General features: G+C 47.7%; 1 protein-coding gene across 1 annotated transcript in view; it reads right to left on the reverse strand.

Moving 5' to 3' along the window:
- The window catches only part of SF3A3 (splicing factor 3a subunit 3), a 373,604-nt gene that overhangs the window by 300,295 nt on the left and 55,493 nt on the right, over window positions 1–17,816 (reverse strand). The window contains exon 6 of the mRNA XM_069622664.1: window positions 2,968–3,059. Coding sequence (XP_069478765.1) covers window positions 2,968–3,059 — 92 coding nt within the window. The remainder of the gene's footprint in view (window positions 1–2,967; window positions 3,060–17,816) is intronic.

Consider the following 17,816-nt stretch of genomic DNA (forward strand, 5'->3'; position numbering starts at 1 on the left):
AATATCTGGCGGCACGGCTATGTTTGACCAGTAGTCACAGTTAGCCAAATGCGGTAAACGCAGTAAAGCGAAAATGAAAAGCCCCAAGAAGTGGGGGGAAAAAGTCACTGCTGCCACCAGTTTATCCTTTCAGCACACCTAGAGTAACCAAAACTCCTCTGAGTGTTAGTCTGGGCAAAACACAAATTACCCCATTATACTGCAGTGTAAGCTGCATTGTACAATGATAAAAAGTTACAAGTGACACAAAAGTAGTAAAACAGTAACACAACTAAGGGAAACAATGTTTCGCAGTAACGAAAGCCTAAAGGACATGTCAGTTTCCCCATAACATATAAGGAAAATCCAGTGTAGTGAAGAATAAGGCTTCACTGCAAAAAGAAGTCAGAATCAAAACTAAAACCAAACAGTTTGGGGGTTCCATAAAGATAGAAGGAAAGGTGCAGTTAAGGGAAATCCTTCCTAACCGTGCCTGTCCATAAAGTCCACAAAACTGGACATCCTCCTTAAAAACTATTAAATTGTTCATAAGTATAATCACATGAAGGTGGTAAGCCTGACGTGATAGGGGTGGCTTGGGACGGAGTTTAGTCTTTGTGGCGTATAATCCCTGAGAGGGAGTCCACGAACGGCAGAGGGTGGCAGGAGGGTGTGGGGTTACAGCCTGTGTGGTTCGAGGACAAAGGCGTAGAAATGCGTGACTTTCAGGGACCTCGCTTTAAGCAGGGAAGCACCAACAAGCATTTTCTGTGTTTTTTGGGGGGGGTACGCAGAAATGCCTTTCCCCGCCTGTTCTTCGGGCACGCAAAAGGAGGGCATTTTTGTGTACATTGTCCGAACAGACCATTGGGTCCGGTTTCGGAAGCCTGTCACAGGACGAAAGTGTACGCGATGGCCCAGAGACCGGTTAAGAACCCGAGGCTGTCTCCGTGGACAGCGTGTGGGCTTCAACACTCGACAAAACCATTGAAAGTCAGCCGTGGGGTATGTTTTTAGTGTTCTTGGGCTTATGAAACACTTGTGTACGAGCGCGATATAAATAATATATCATGTGTGCGCTCTGGCCGCCAGGTCTTTAACACAGAACCGCCAGCGCACCCTGGTCGCCTTCGGCGTCACTCATGACACCGACACTGCCCTCGCTGGAGTAATCCGTCACGTCGATGGAGGCCTCGGTCTGCAGTGTGCGAGCGGCCCAGCGTTGGGTGCGCCGCTCTTATAAGGTTTTATGTCAAAAAAGTACAAGATTGGCAAACTTTTACGGGGTGCTCCCTCGGGAATCAGTAATTGCACATTTGGCGTGTGTCTTTCCACGGGAATATTCGGTGGCAGGTATGGCAAAATTTAAAGTGAGTTTTGGCCATTCTTTTTTAAAAAGGGCATGGGGTATGACAGAATATGCATTCTTTAAAGATGTCAGCATGAAGAACCGCCCCCCCTCTCTCCATACTGTAATGGCCCAAAGCCTAAAGAGGCCGGTGTATGCCGCGTCTAGCCGATCGGTCAGGTTGTCGACGATGTTGGTCGAAAGCCGTTGAGCAGTCTGTTGGCCGTGCCACAAAGTGAATAGGAAAGAAAGTCTACAAGTAAACTTTCAACTAATTAAATGGCATCAGCCCGGACGAGAACTCCGCATTTGCGACCGACTTCGTTGGCGGAAAAAAAGTATGAGGGACCGACGCATGAAGGACGATGGGTACAGTACACGTCACACTAGTAATAGTATTACTAACACACCCCGTTGACGTCCGTTTGAGTTTTGAAAACAAATCTTGTAATACTCTGCGACTTCAACTAGATGTCAGACTATGCAGAGCATGTGATCTAAGCAGATCCACAAGCTCCAGAATAGTACTTGCATAACTAAATATAACTTTAACTTGTGTATATAAAATAAAGATGCATTTTACTATAACTACAAGTGTGTAAACATTTCTTTGGGCTTCGGCATTTACAGAGTTAATTGTACTTGCCTACAGCTCACATCTCCCTCTTAAAATAAGCCTACATGCTCTGTCATACTACCAAAACCTTGAGTGGTACAGACTTAATATCAAGGGATACGTTTATAAAGTCTTCCCCCAAGGAGACTTTAGGAAAACTCCCCTAACAATATAAAATTAAACAATCCAAAACAATGAAAATTGCAAGCCACAGCAATATTTGCACTATATTTTGGCCCCACAGTATGAGAACACTAGTGTGTGCGTTCTGCATATCATGCCATTCCCAAACGGGAAGACAGTAATTTGGCAAGTGAGCTGGATGTACTAAATGTTAATGTGTTAAGCGCATTTGCGAAAAAGCAGCAATGACGTGATGACTAGTCGCACTGTAAACTGCCATTGTTGTTGGCTAGAATCCATATAAATACATAGAAAAACAGAATACCTGTTCAAACTTTTTCGCAGCCATTTTGAATCAATATGCTCTTATTAAGACAAAAAAAAAAAAAACATTTAAGCCCAGCACAAAAAGGCAATACAACATGGCAAAGAAACCATCTTGCCTGGAAAATGGAAAACAGATGCATTTGCCATTTTGAAAAAAAATAATAATAATAAATAAAACCCATGTGCATTTAGTACATCCATCTCACTTGCCAAAAATAAAAATCCTATATTGTGGTACACACTGATCATGCAATCTATCGGGTGATAACATTATCAGGCAGAAACGTATTTGCTGCTGTTTCCGCTTGCGACCCGCCTACCCACTGCTCTGACCCTTATATGAGATTATCCTATCTATGTCTTCAATGTTATTCATGCGCTCTGGGCCTGTGGCGCTTTACAAGAAATAAATAATTCTAAGAGTTGGAAATTGAAATAAAAACAATGTTAATGATTTACAATCTCACATTTTGCAAAAAATTGGTAATTGTATAAGTTGGATGGATGCAAACAGTCGGTAAAACATGTAATATTCGTTTATAAATCAATCATGACTGCTATAGGTAAACCTCACCTCCACTGACTTCAGATTTATGTACTTGAGGTAGCAATCGTGAAGATCCAGATACCGTCCATACCCCTCTTCATCTGTAAATTCTACCAGACCTACAAAGGAGAATTAGAGGGCAATAAATCTCAATCAAGAAAAAACGTGCACCTCTCAGAAAATCAAATTCACACACAAATAGCCATGGGGGTCAGCAAATACCATCTTGCTGAACGTACAACAAACAAAACCATTTGTGAACAGGAAAATGCAAGAACATAGCAGACAAGCAGAAAACTCTTACTTCGCACCCAGTCCACAAAAAACAAAACTAAAGCCAACTGAAAATCTTTAATATTGATCATTTTTACAAAATATTTTATGCAACTCACTACATAAGCAATCTGCACTCTACTGTATCACAATTATTTGGCATACACAAGTCACATTCATAGTCTTCTGCAAGACAAATAATTACTTTGCGCAATAACCTACAATACGCTGATAATCCGTCCATTCCAAATTTCACTTTGTAAGTCACCTGTTGTATATCCTTTATTGCGATTGGGTGCGTTTGGTCTTGACCAACATTTCAAACGAAAGAGTCTAGTTGAGGACGACGAGTGAAGTGAAACAAATGTGGTTCAAAGCAATCAGGGGTACGAGTGAATGTCATAAGACACAAACAGCTGCTTCTGGCCACTACTAGAGTTTAATCCAACCACACACTGCTCCACTGAAAAGCTTGAGCTTAGCAGCAGGCAAGTGTACGTACCTTATTGGTATTTGGGAATAAAAGAGGTATCCACTTGTTGAGCCACGGGAGTGAAATTCCTTAGCTTGAATAAAGCCATCCACGGGACAAAGGCTGTTGCGACAAGACTATTATGCAGAAGATTGTCTCCCCAATGCCTTGCTGGCCAACATCTAGCGTTAGGTACGTTTTTCTAAAGTCCAACTTGTGGTAGACTTCATAAGACGTCTCTTGGTGTTAGTGACCCAACTCTTAATCTAGGAATGTACTACACAAGTCAGGGGAAGAGTGGCTTAGCAGCCAGGCTTATCTTAGGAGGGAGTTGTGAGCTGCGGAGTAGTACAAAGAAATCGGATCATACAGAGATCAAAGATAAAACTTTAAAGTGTTATTATATTTATTTATATATTACACACAAGAAAATGTAAAATGCAGCAACAATAAGATTGAATTAGAAATCGAATGTAAAAGGAACACTAATGCAGGTGAGTAACTTCATATAAGTTACTTCGGTTAAGATAAGTAAAAGTACTAGTATGTATCATCTGTTAAATAACAATGTACACTCTCCAAGAGGGATTTAGGCAGTCTGTTTCCCAACTAAAATAGTGCACATTAGTTTATGGCAGAACCTGCATTGCCAAAGCCAGTAGCATTAGGAAGATGGACCTTTGTGAAACCAGCAAAGCCACAGTCAAATATACAGCACCAGTTCTGATGAGTCTTCAGAGGAAAGTGAAGTAACCAGTCAGTTGTTATTGTAGAAAATACAGGAGCTCAAGGGAAGCCTTACTGATAGCACACAGGCTTTAAGGCCTGCACAGTGGAGTGGAGGTGAACTCCCAATAGTTGAGGAGTGGGAGAAGGAGTTACAGCGCAACCTCCCCAGAAGCCCGCATAAGGTGGTGTGTGTTGGTCCCACAAAAGAAAATATAAGTAAGAAAAAAGGAACAAGTTACTTACCTGTAACTATTGTTCTCCAGCATGGGTCTGGCATGGATTCAAATGCTCATGAATAGTCCCCGTCGTCAGGCCGGGAACCCTTGGTTAAAAAAAAGAAAAAAAAAAAAAGAAACTTCCACTTACAAACTGTCTTTCTCCTTTAAACCAATCACTGTCCTCTGGGTCATACTGCCCCCATCCAATGACAGTCCTCTGCCTAAGCCCCTCCTCTGGCAGCCATCTGCAGTTTTGCTAAACACGTAAAGTGGCAGTATGACCAATAAGAGGCACAGAGGAGTCAGAGGGAGGGTTCGCATGTGAAACCATGCCAGACCCATGCTGGAGAGAAATAGTTACAGGTAAGGGACTTGTTCTTTCTCCAGCATGGGGTCTTGCATGAATTCACATGCTCATGAATAACGAATACATAGCAGTACAACATTACACAACCACGGGAGGTGGCAAGGCTCACCAGAAGCAAATCAACTCTTACCTCTGGAACAGGCCCACCTAAAGAGAACAGGTAGCGTAGTACTGCTTGGCTTACTGGAATCCCGGTCGACGCAGTAGAATCTCGTGAAAGTATGCGTGGACCTCCACGTAACCGTCCTGCAGATGTCCAGTAGGGGCACCCCAGACAGGAACATCGTCGTCGCAGCGATCGCTCTGGCGGAGTGGGCTCTCGGACGCCGGGGCATCGGTCGGTTCACCAACCGATGACAGTGTGTGATGCAGCTGGAGAGCCACACTGAGATGGAAGCCTTGGACAAGGCTTTCCCATGGTTCACAAGACCAAAGTTCGGAAACAGTTGAGAAGTTTTCCAAAAACTTTGTGCGAGTCACGTCGAACTTCAGAGCATGAGCAACGTCCAGCAAGTGCAAGGCAATTGCTGGTGACAAAGGCTTCAGGAAAAAAACAGCCAACACCAAAAGCTCGTTGAGGTGGAACTCCGACGGAACCTTAGGCATGAACGAGGGGTATATCCACAGCACCACCCTCGATTTGTGTGAAGTCAGATACGGCTGTTGCAGGACAGGGCCTGGATTTCACGTACTTTCCTGGCAGAGGTGATGGCCACAAGGAAAGCAGTTTTCCACAAGAGGAACTTGAACGGGGCCTGATGCATAGGCTCGAAGGGGCTTCCCCCACCCCCATGAACCTTGTCAGCACCACGTTGAGCTCCCACACCAGGAGCCTTCACCGCAGGGAACGATCAAAATAGTCCTTTGAGGAACTGCTTGACGAGTCGGTGAGACCAAAGCGTAGATCTCACTGCAGACCTGGTGTAGTGGGAGATAGCCACCAGATGTACCTTAATACAGGCTTGCGCCAGTCCTGCCTTGGCCAAGGATAGCAAGTATGGAATAATCTGCGGGGGCTGTGTGTGATGCTGGAAATGCATCGGAGGGACAGGGCCTCCGTAACCTTGTCCTTTACTGTTTTATCGTGTGTTCTGTCGTGTTTTCCGCGCAGAAGTCCATGTGGGACTCCTGGCGGTGCAGCTCTCTCTTTTTGGTTTGGTGTACAGACTCATGGGATACCCTTATGGCACCCATGGGTAGGGGTAAAACCCTGTGCCCCTAGTGTATGTTTTTTGGGCACCCGTGGGTGGCCCACAGAGCAGGGTATGGGCTGGTGGCAGCTCCATGCTGAATTTGACAGGTGCGCTGGGTATCCTCCATTTTGGGGTACCCCGGCCCTGCCATTGGAATCAGTTGATTCCTGATAGGAAACAAGATGGCCCCTGTGGCCTCTTGCTTTCTATTGCCTGATACCAAAGTCCTGGGAAACCCTGACTCTATCCCTTCCCCCTGACTGGCTGTTGGGTGGAAGTTCCATATATGGTGTTGTTGTGAAGGCCCAGCTAGACTGACTGGAGCCTTCCCGTTGACTATGTTGTGGGTACCTCCTGTGGGTGGGACCTGGGTGAATGGAGAGTGTGACCAATATGCACTCCTTGTTGTGGCTGTCTGGTTTCTGTCATGAGGGACAAAGACTGAGACCGCCCTGCCCGAAACTGGCCTGAATGCAGTGTGTAGTGTTGAATGGCTGGGTACTTGTCCCAATCCACATTCCTTGTTGTGAGTGTCTGAGCGGGAGAAGAGTGGCCTGAATGCCCTGCGTGCGCATGAATGCCCTTCTGTACGATTGGCTGCTGAGTGTGTGCCAGCAGTGTGGATGAGAGACCGAATAGTATATCTGGGGACCTCTCACCACTGGAAATTGTTCAGAAGCTTAAGTCCACTACGACGAGTAACTGGAGTAACTGACGCTTGACCTTGAAGCCCTGCTGGAAGAGAAGAATTGCTGTTGCTCTCCTTCACGATCTGAAAGCTGCTGTGTCTCCAAGGACTGACCCAGAGAGGACCTGGTAAGGCGCCCTCTTCCCGAGCTACGAGGGACCATCGTGCACAGCTGATCTTTGCCAACGCTCGCTGGTAGACAGACCTACGACAGGCTGCCGACCGGAGACGGGGACTGCTGCGGAATCCCAAAGAGAAGCGCCCGGACTGTTGTCCGCCACTGTCGATGACCGCCGTCGCCGACCGGAGCCGCCGTGCTCCCGTCTGCCTAAGAGCTTTCACTTGATCAACGGACGCTCTCGTCTGCATCGTCGCCGCCGTCTCCTGCTGGAGAAGGCCTGACCGTCGACGCGCCGAGGAGTATCCGCCGGTGGGTTTCCCGCCACCTAAAGACCGCAGAGACGCCGACGACTCGACGCCCATGCTGGGCCACAGTTCTTCATCATCTCTTTGTGGTCCAGAACTATCGTCACCGAGGTGCCCCGCACGCCTCTTCCTTGCAGGACGCCAATGCTCTGTCGTCAACGAGCACCACTTGGATCGAAGCCTGCTGCCTCATCGACGCTGTTCTACCCGGTTCACGGTCGGACGTTCGACGCCCCGTGTCTCCCGCTTGAAAGGGAAGGCATTCAAGAAGGGCCGTCGATTCCCCGACAACGAACACTGAGTCTGCGACGCCTCTCGACGATCCGTGGCTCCTGCCTTAAAGGGAGTCACTCAAGAAGGATCTGTCGACGCCTCGCCGACGAACTCTACTCCACCAGGTACATTGGGGGGTAAAAACATTGTGGGAGAGAACGAGACTCTTGAACAATATATGGACTGGGCTTGTTATATATATATATATATATCTTTATTTTACAGGTTGCCCAGGTGGGGGGGGGGGGGGATCTCCACTCAGAACTGTGTTCCGTGGTAAGGGCCAGTCTTCTGCCTATTGTTTCATCCGTCTGCTTTCCCTCCTCTCTCTATTGCTGGTTTCCTTGCTATTGATCTGTGTGGCATTCTGACAGTCTTGTTGATGCACTCTAATCGAATATTAGTGGTACCACTTTAGAATTGTAGATATTTACCATTGTTGATTTTCCGGAGCACAAAGTGCGTTATTGTGATAAGTGTACATAACCTTTGAATATTAATTATATAAAGACACTGTTTTCAGTAATACAGTGTGTGGACATTCCTTGTGGGGGCTTGGGGACTACACTGTACTTAAGAACCAACCTGCATCACCTCCCGAAAAGCTAGGCCTTGATTGCTTGTCCATTGCTACCGTATTAGAGAATCTTGGCTGGGGTCCTCTGTGCCTCCCCTCTACCATATAGAGAGCGGAAATACAGATACCCCCTACCGGTCCTTTACACTGTGAACCTCAGAGGGGTAATCTTCTGAGACCGGCACCATGTAGCGAAACACTTCCTCTTGTGACCGTAGCACGACGACGCCCTGGCAAGGACCTCCCTACAGTCTGCCGGAAACTCATCCAACAAACTCTAGGGCTGCAGGAGCCAAGCCCTCCGGTTCAGCGATCCTGGGTCGTGGTGAAGGATTGTGCCTCCTTCTCTGGGGAGAAAATCCAGAACGGCTGGTAGCTTGGCCGGAGGCGACGCCGAGAAGGTCTGGGTACCAAATCTGCCTCAGCCACGCCAGGGCAATGAGTATCATCCTGTATTAGCACTGTTGGAGTGTGTTGATGACTCTTAGCAGGAGAGAAACAAAAGAACCAAAGAAGGGCTTGAAGAGGACGGCCGTTACAACTCCTGGACCGTTGGTTTGCCTGATGAAGCCCTGCTGCAGGTCCGAATTGCATAGTTCACCTCAACAGAGAAGCCCGGGAAAGGTCAACCTCTCCCTTTGAGTTGGTGGGACCAATAAACTCAAAAGTAAGCCACCTGGATACCTATTGCAGAGCTGGTTACATTTTCCTCAGAGTGCTGCAGGAAACCATATAGCCAGGGAGAGGGACACCAGTTTGTGTGCTTGACACAGTTACCGGAATTTAAGTTTTGCCAAACTTTTTGACTGTTCAAGTGCAATGCAGGAGTCCCCCGACGTCCTCTATCTTATCCCCACAACGGAGGCTCAGGAACAGCAAGATCCGCAGAACTGCCAGGAATAGAAGTAATCAGCTGCCTCTTTTTCTTCATTTGTAAAGGTACTGTAAAACAAGACAGGTACCTACCTCTCGCCGTGAAAGTTCTTGGAACTTCGCAACTCGCAGGCCTAATCAGCTTGTGACCCAACATATGATTCTTCTTGCTCCACACTACCCAAGAACTTGTGCAGAGACTTTTCTGTTTAACTACCAGAACTGCTTTATCCTATCCAAGACTTTAGCCCATTGACTCGACTCGTCTGGTCAACTAAATATTTGCACTGTCTAAAGAATACTAGTAACCTTTCATGTTCTAATAATCCTTTCCTTTTACTCCTCTTGAAAAGTATTCTGAAAGCCAAGATATTCATGTCCCCCAGTACTCTTGCTACTAAAGTTAGCTGTGGTTGCATGTTGTATCTGCGGTCCAAAAGGGTCTCACCTAATTCAGAAACTTAGAGTGTACAGTATTGAAGTATGTTTGTGCGTTATATACAATTGCCTTCTTCCATTGAATGTTTTATAACTGACGGTTAATAAATTAATAAGCGTTTAACTAAGAAACCTTGAGTGTAAGCGTTTGTTTGAACAACTGTGATTGTAGACCTCTGTGTAACATCATTACAGCTCACATTCCCACTTGAGATAAGCCTGGCTGCTCAGCAACGCTACCAAAACTGTGCAGTACAGACTTCTACCAAATGTTGGTTTTGCTTACACAAGTAGTCATAGTTGCTTGTAGTGTTGCCACTGCACTCAAGCATTGCCCATCAGAGCTTTGCAAGGGTTCATCAAGAGGGCCAGGCCTTCCTCCCGCACATCATCCAGATCGAGCACCACATTGATGGTCTTCCTCTTGGCCTCGCACCTCTGGCACAGGCAACCCTCCTTCTTGGTTTCCTCAGGCACAAGCTGGAAAAAGGTCAGAGGCTCTTGATGACCATGGAATGAACAACCCCATTCGGTGGGAACACACTCAGCTGCGGAGACCCACAGCAACTATATCGCTGCCAGTCGTCGCTGTGGCCATATCCTTCCCTGTGTCCGTGTCCACCGGGGGAAGAGGGTGCCCGACGCAGATGTGGAAGCTGAAACGGGGTGTTGGATGAGGCTTCCTCTTCTTTGCCGGAGGGGGCCATAGGAACCGGGACCTGCAGCATCCTCTTCTGGATATCCAACACCAAAGTGTGGAGCGTCAACAGGATGTCCAGATATACAGCCCTTGGCTGAGCTGGCGTGATCGGAATAGGCTGCGTGCCGTCGCCGTCCATGTCCTTTTCGTCTGTGAATGCAATTTCCATGGCCTGGGGCTGGTCCGTGGGCCTCCTTGCCTGTCCATTCCCATCCCACCACTGGAGTGTCAGAGTCAGGCTCAGAGACGACATCCTCTTCTCTGGCGTGCCAGCAGACTTCGCCAGAGTTACTGCAGCTGTTTGCCGCCTCAGATACAGGGACACGTTCTGCGCTGTTGGGGACACCTTTACGGGGTCAGCCGCGTTTGCCCTCATGAGAGCAGCCACCACCAGTTCCATCGTTGAAGACTTCTGAGCCAATTGGACTTTTCTAGGGTAGTTCAGCTGTCTTCTCCTCTGTCCCTGGCTTCTCCCGCAGATTAGCCGGGTTGCAGGATTTCCTCCGAGTAGGAGCTCGATCGCTGGCTGGCAATTGAGGAGGATGGTCATGTCAATTGCGCTCTGTCCACGACGGGACCCGCTTGTGCGGCGACCCCGATGGAATCAGACTTGCAGTGATTGGCCTAGTCTTGGGGCCCCCCATGGATGAGGTGCCTTCAAAGGACTTAGACGCCCGCTCCTCGGAACCGCCGGCCCTAGGCGAGGCATGACCCTGCTCGGAGTACGGCGCAGACACTTTGGCATTCAGCCAAGCCGCCAGTATACTGTGCGTATCCACCATCTTCTTGGAGAAGCCGAGGCAGATCTCCCACTCTCCTTCCTTGTGGTCCGGATGAAGACAGAGGTATTGCAGGTGCTTGTCCTCCACAAACACGTCCGTAGCCTGAACTTGGTGAATGGCTTGAAGAGGGATCCATCTTCCTTCGCCTCGGTTGGAGGGCGCGAAGTAGACCTGACGGCCTTCTGGAAACTTCGACAATCTTCACCCTTCAGAGGCACTGAAATCGGATCCCCTCTGTTGGCAGATGGAGATTAGATCATACAAACTCTTTTAAAACAAAAAACAGAATATTTTTCGGTCTAAAAAATACGAAAAGATGTAGAAGTAGCTCACCGAGCAAACTCGAGGATTCCCAACACTGAAGCGTGCAGTAAAAATCTGAAGATGGCTGCCAAAGGAGGGTCTTAGGGAGAGGACTGTTATTGGATCGGGCAGTATGACCCAGGACAGTGATTGGTTCAGAGGAGAAATACAGTTTGTAAGTGAAAGTAAAACTGTATATCTTTTACCAAGGATTCCCGGCCTGACAACGAAGAATATTCATGAGCATGTGAATCCATGCCAGGCCCCATGCTAGAGAAGTGCTTACTACTCTTGGAAACTCTAGTTCTCACAAGAGAATGTATATAAACAAATTGTTCATTTTTCTGAATCACATCCACATCAATAGGTGGCTCTTCTGGGGATTCAGTCAGGGAGAGCCCTAATCTTATGCAAGGGGGTTCACGTGTATGAAAGACAATACTTACTGTTGGGAAGTTTATTGCCCAACAACTTAGGGTCATGCTGGTTTGCAAAGGTAGCGGGCGCCCCTCTCTCGACAGAACAAGGCCTGATAACCTGTTCAGTGGTTACTAACCACTTCAGAGTTCGCAGCCACTGCTTTTACTCACTGTGCCTTTCACAGATGGGAAATATCCATTTACATATCAGTCTTTGTCCTGCCCAGGGGCAGTCCAGCACCGAAATGCAATGGCAATTCCAACCTGAACGAGAGTACCACCAGCAACCCCATACACGTGTTTCACCCTTGTTGGGGATCATCAGTGAGGGTCATGCTGGGTACTCACAGGAATATTCCATTTCTAGTCAGTTGTTTGTACCACCTCCACTATAAGTGGGTTTTCAGGGAGACCAGTCGCCTTAGCTTCAGCTAAAGATAGGGGACACTGGAATGACCTTTTTGGGACCAGGAGTGGTATTCCTAGGGGAAACAATGGGGTTTAAGTACTTGTGCAATATAGAGTTAGAATTCTTTTTTTCAGCCTCTAGAGAGATGACCCCCCCCCCCCCAAGGGTGGCCGGCCTTCCACAGTGAGAGCACTAGTCTTCTGACTAAGTGGCTCCAGTAAACCGACAGGAATATTTAATTTCTGTGCAGTTCTCTGGGCCTACTTGTTAGGACATTTTTCTGAAGTCCAGGCTTAGTAAAATCTTTCACCTGAGGCAGTACAAGACTCAACTCTTAGTAGGAGGATGTACCACCTGAGTTCAGGGTAGCGTAGACAGAGCAGCCAGGCTTATTTTAGGAGGGAGAGAGGGCTGTAGATTCAATACAAATGAAATTGTCATACAAATGGTCAAAAGAAACACTGAAACACCATGTATTGTAAAATAAATTAATGGTTTATTTAAATACGAGTAGGCCCAGATAAATCTTGGGGGGGAAATAAGTACTATCACAGATCATGTAAACACATTATGGAAAAAACAACTATGCTTCAATGTACACAGACCAAAGCATATAACCTTATTTTGAACACCCAACAGGAGTTCTAGGGAAGTCAAAACCAATAGTTACTTTTAGATTACTATTAGGCAAAGTTTGAATGGAGTCAACTCCTTATAGTTTTTCATACATATTGACTGGATGTTTGCAACAGGGCAATGTTTGCCCTATTGCTAATATGGAATGGCATTAGCACTAGCGCAAACTTTGCCATGGTACAAAAATGCAGAAATAAATATATCTTTTTTGCAGCAGAGCAATTTTTTACCTGGTGCTTATACCATGCCAATCTGCGTTTGTCATGGTAGAATGGTTTTCTAATATGTCCCAGTGCTTTTAGAAATGGGGCTCACTTTTCCCTATTGCTAATACTGTGCAAAATGTGCAGTTGCACCGATGCAGTTTCTGTAATCTGGCCCTCGGGTATGATAAAAATGTCCATACCAGGACTGCCTTCAGCCAATCGATTTATAAAAACCCTATGCACGTCCTTCACTAAAGTCCTGTCTAAAACGAGCCTTAGCAAAGCCAACAGTTTTGGCTTGTGTATAAGTCCTGTCTAAAACGAGCCTTAGCAAAGCCAACAGTTTTGGCTTGTGTATAAGTATTTGCCATTTGCCATGCACTATTATTAAATGCCTAAGCACTCTCACCTGCTACAATCAATCGTCAGTTAATACCACTATAGCATAATCTGTACTACACAGTTTTGGTAGCGGTGCTGAGCAGCCAGGCTTATGTCAAGAGGGAAATGTGAAGACTGGGACCCGTTTAAACAAAGGGGGGATCAGACGTCATTTTGAAAAACATGCGATTTAACGCTACCGGAGCTACGAATAGTTTGCGGTGGGGAAAATTCATGGTAGTTTGTTGTAGAACCACTGTCACCAGCCATTCTGACAGGCAACGGTAGCATTTCACTGCTACATGAGTTTTAGACACAGGGGATACCAAGCAACTCCTCCAGCACTCTATTGCAAGATGGGGTGTGCTGGGTCTAGAAATTTAAAAAGACTAGTAAAGTCCATTTCAGTTTACTTTCTCTGGGAAACAGTAGTTTATCCCAGAGAAGGTATTTAAACCTTGAGACGGCGTGAAAGGCTTACTTGTACCACTGCACTGAGGGTGCCGTGTGACACAAATGAAAAGATGATGCCTATGGAGTTGGTTAGACTCCATAACCAAAGAAAACACACATGTAAAACACATACATGAGAGAGTGGAACAAAAAGGCTCACACTCTCTCCAGGTAAAAAAATCAAGTCCTCAAAATCCAGCAATGTTGCTGGGGGTCTCTAAGGTAAAGGGAATTAACACATTTTTGAGAATTCTCTGTAACAATTACCTTCAGTAATACCAGGGTAGTAGACCCCCAGCAGTTGTACCATGACGCTCAGCAAGAAATCGCATAGTAATAGCAACTGGACAATATACTTTTCTGATCTAAACACTTTTTACAGACGTCTAAGACTTTGTGTCTGTCTAAAACAGACCAGGGAGAGAGGGCGCTAGAGAGCCGTCCAAGATGGCGGCCTTCCCGTGAGCTCGGTGGAGCCCCCACGAATATCCTGAAAAATCGCTGCGTCCGAGTGGTGTATTCCGTTAGAAATTGCCTCCCCCTTGTAGAGACTGCAATTCCTCACATGGGGATACATTTCTTTCACCGATCCGGTGAACGTGAGCGGCGATTCACCCACAAGAAGGAGCCGCCCCCCCCCCCTCCGCGGACATTGGGTGCGGCCTAGGTGAACGACCCGGAAGGAGTCCCGAGAGGCGAGAGGACTGGCGGTCGCTGAGCCAACGCGGAATCCGGTGGAGCCTGGTCGAGCTGACAAAAGAAGGCAGGCGCCCGGCCCGGGCGGTCAGGTACGAGCGCTCCGCGCATCCCCCTGGCCCACAAGGCCGTGACGGCTGCCGCAAGAATCCCTGGGCCCCCTCGAGTGACAACCATACGATCTGAGATCGTCGGAGCATTGGGCGGCCCCCGACCTGGGTCTGTCCGCTAATTGAGGCCGGCGACACTCCAAAAGCGAGGCCAAGGGAGCCAACGCCAGGCGGCACAGGCGGCCCGGGCGGTTGCATAACTCGGCCCCAGAGTTCGCGGGGGAGTGCAAGCTCCGGCTGACGAAAGAGACTGTCACCGCCTCAAACAACCCAGTCCCGCGGAAACACGACAAACCCGTAGCATTGCTCACAAAGGTGGCACAGAAGATTCCACAACAACAGCAATTATGGGAAAGACAGACAGACTCCAGAAAAAACTTAACTTCGAGAGCAGCACTTCAAGCAAGACACCTGCGACAGACAGTCGCTCGCAATCCCCTTATGCCAACGCGACACAAGATGAAACTGCGTCACAAGATCTTGATATCAGAGAAATCCTGCTCGATCTGAAAGCCGGTATAGGCGGCCTCGGGAGCAAGCTCGATGCCCTCTCATCCAAAGTGGACATGCTCCAGCATAGGCTCGACAAGCATGCAGACAGACTGGACACGGTGGAGCAAAGGGTATCGGATCTTGAAGACGGCTCGACCTCCCTAACATCCAGAGTGACTACTTTAGAATCACAAATGAAAGCGGTATGCGCCAAAAATGAAGACTTGGAAGGCCGCTCCAAGCGTAACAACATCAGGATAGTAGGCATTAGAGAACACCAGTTGGCTTCCAAGATGGAGGATTATGTGGAAAAGATCTGTGTTGAGCTGTTCGGTAAAGAGGCCCTTTCCAAGATGTTCGTTGTCGAAAGAGCGCACAGAGTACCCAATTCGAGGCCAATCCCAGGAGCGAACCCTCGTCCGATCATTGCAAAGTTGCTTAACTACAAGGATCGTGACACAATTCTGAGAGCCGCCAGAGATAAAGGTGACCTCCAATTTGAGGGGGACAAGATACAGTTTTTCCAGGACTTCTCCCAAGCAGTACAGGTGCAAAGACGATCGTTTACAGCAGTGAAACGCAGGCTGCAGGAAAATCAGATTCAATACTCAATGCTGTTCCCAGCCAAGCTCCGCATCCAACACGAGGGCAGAACCCAATTCTTTAACACTCCTGAAGAAACAATTGACTACCTGGACCGCTCCGGATGCAGACCCCTTGTGAATAACAGCAGACCACAAAGAGGCAACGGACCCAGAAGAGACCCGCCGTAACTCTCGTCAGAGTCACACTATTAAGGCAAAATATCTCGCAGACACAACTACTTTCACCAATACGGAACAAATCCAGCAACAGACGTGGGAATCGGCCCCGCTTGAAGGGCCACCGGCGCCCCATGCACAGCAATGTTGGCTGCTTTGCCAGCCAGAGTCGGTTCTAGTTGGGGGTTGCCCACTCAAGGGAGAGTTGCCAGTTCCAAGAAGTCACCGAATGTCCCGTGCCCTCGTCACTCGCCAACCCCACCATGGAAATTGAGCAAGCAGAAGCCAAGACCTCAAATTCCCTCCGAATGCCTCGGCTCCACGCCTACCAATGAACCCCAACCCAGTATGTCCCTGAAATTTCCCCCACGAGTCTATGACGACTTATAAGATTGCAACATGGAATATACGCGGGGGCAATCACCCGGCGAAAACGAGGAAAATCCTCCAATACTTGCGAAGACACAAAATCAACATCGCCTTTTTACAAGAAACTCATCTCACAAAATCCTCAGAATCTCACTGGGCCAGATCCTGGGGCTGCCACCGATACTTCTCATCCTACTCGTCATACGCCAGGGGAGTCGCGATATTGATAGAGAAAAGAACGAACTTCAGTCTGATAGACTCAAGAAGAGACACCGACAGGAGGGCTCTGCTGGTGAGAGGAATTCTAGCCGGAAAAGAGGTGATCCTGGTCAAGTCCTATGCCCCCAACACAGATGGACCAGACAATTTCAACTGGGTATTGTCCAAATTGGGAGAGACAAACGCAACGACCATTATATGGGGAGCAGACCTCAACACCCCACTCGACCCCAAGGTTGACAAATCACACAACACGTCAGAGCAGCCCTCGAAAGCAAGTGTCCAGGTCCAGGAGATCTGCCATACATTTGGTCTAACGGACACATGGAGGAAGCACAATCAGAGCACCAGAGAATACACTTTCTACTCGGCAGTTCACCACTCCAGCTCACGAATCGACTATATCCTAGCCTCTGTCCGCAGCCCGTTTGAATGGGGGAAAAGTCAAATCATGCCAACATACTTGTCAGACCACTCCATGGTCGTACTTGAAACCACCCTAGCAGGCTCCACAATCCCTGGTCTTCACTGGAGATTTAAACCAGGCTCATTAACCGACACCACCTTCGCGGCAGAACTAAACCAGGAAGTAATCTCCTTCATCGACACGAACAAAAACTCAGTCGACTCAGCTAGTACAGTGTGGGAAACACTCAAATGCTATGTGAGGGGAATATGCTTGGCGAAAGAAAACAGCATGTTAAAGCAAATCCGCAGAGAACTCACGGATAGTGAGCACCGATTGAAAGACCTAGAGCTCAAATCCTCCGTCTCCCCTGACCCACAACTCCAAGCCAAGATAAAAATAGAACTTAAAAACTTCAGAGAAAAAGCTGAGAGAGAACTAAAATTCCTGGGCCGCAGGCACCAGATCAGACAATATGGAGAGGGGCAGAAGCCTGGAGCCCTGCTAGCTCGCCTCCTCTCGATTGACAAAACTCCACCCGCATCGAACGTATAATGAATACACAAGGCCAATTGGTATACACCGAAGAAAAGATCTGCGAGACATTTTATGATTACTACCGCATCCTGTACAGCTCAAAGGGTGCCGCAGATCCAGGAGCAATACAAGAGTTCCTTAATGACACTGAACTTTATTGGGTCAGCGCAGAACTACGAGAACCCCTGAACGCACCGATCTCAGTGGAAGAAATCCAGGAAGCAATAAAAGCCCTCCCAAACACGAAAGCTCCGGGTCCAGATGGACTGACCGGAGAATTTTACAAGGCACACGCTTCGATAGTGGCCCCCCTTCTGGGCCAGGTCTTCGAGGAGTCCATAGAAAGAGGTTCACTCCCACCCACGATGTGCGAAGCCAACGTGATGGTGACTGCGCCTCATACAGGCCGATTTCTTTAATAAATCTGGTCAATAAAATTCTAGCAAAGATTTTAGCAACGAGATTACTCC

Source organism: Ambystoma mexicanum, chromosome 11 (genome assembly GCF_040938575.1).
Source record: "Ambystoma mexicanum isolate Mex_15411 chromosome 11, UKY_AmexF1_1, whole genome shotgun sequence".
NCBI classification, from domain to species: Eukaryota; Metazoa; Chordata; class Amphibia; order Caudata; family Ambystomatidae; genus Ambystoma; species Ambystoma mexicanum.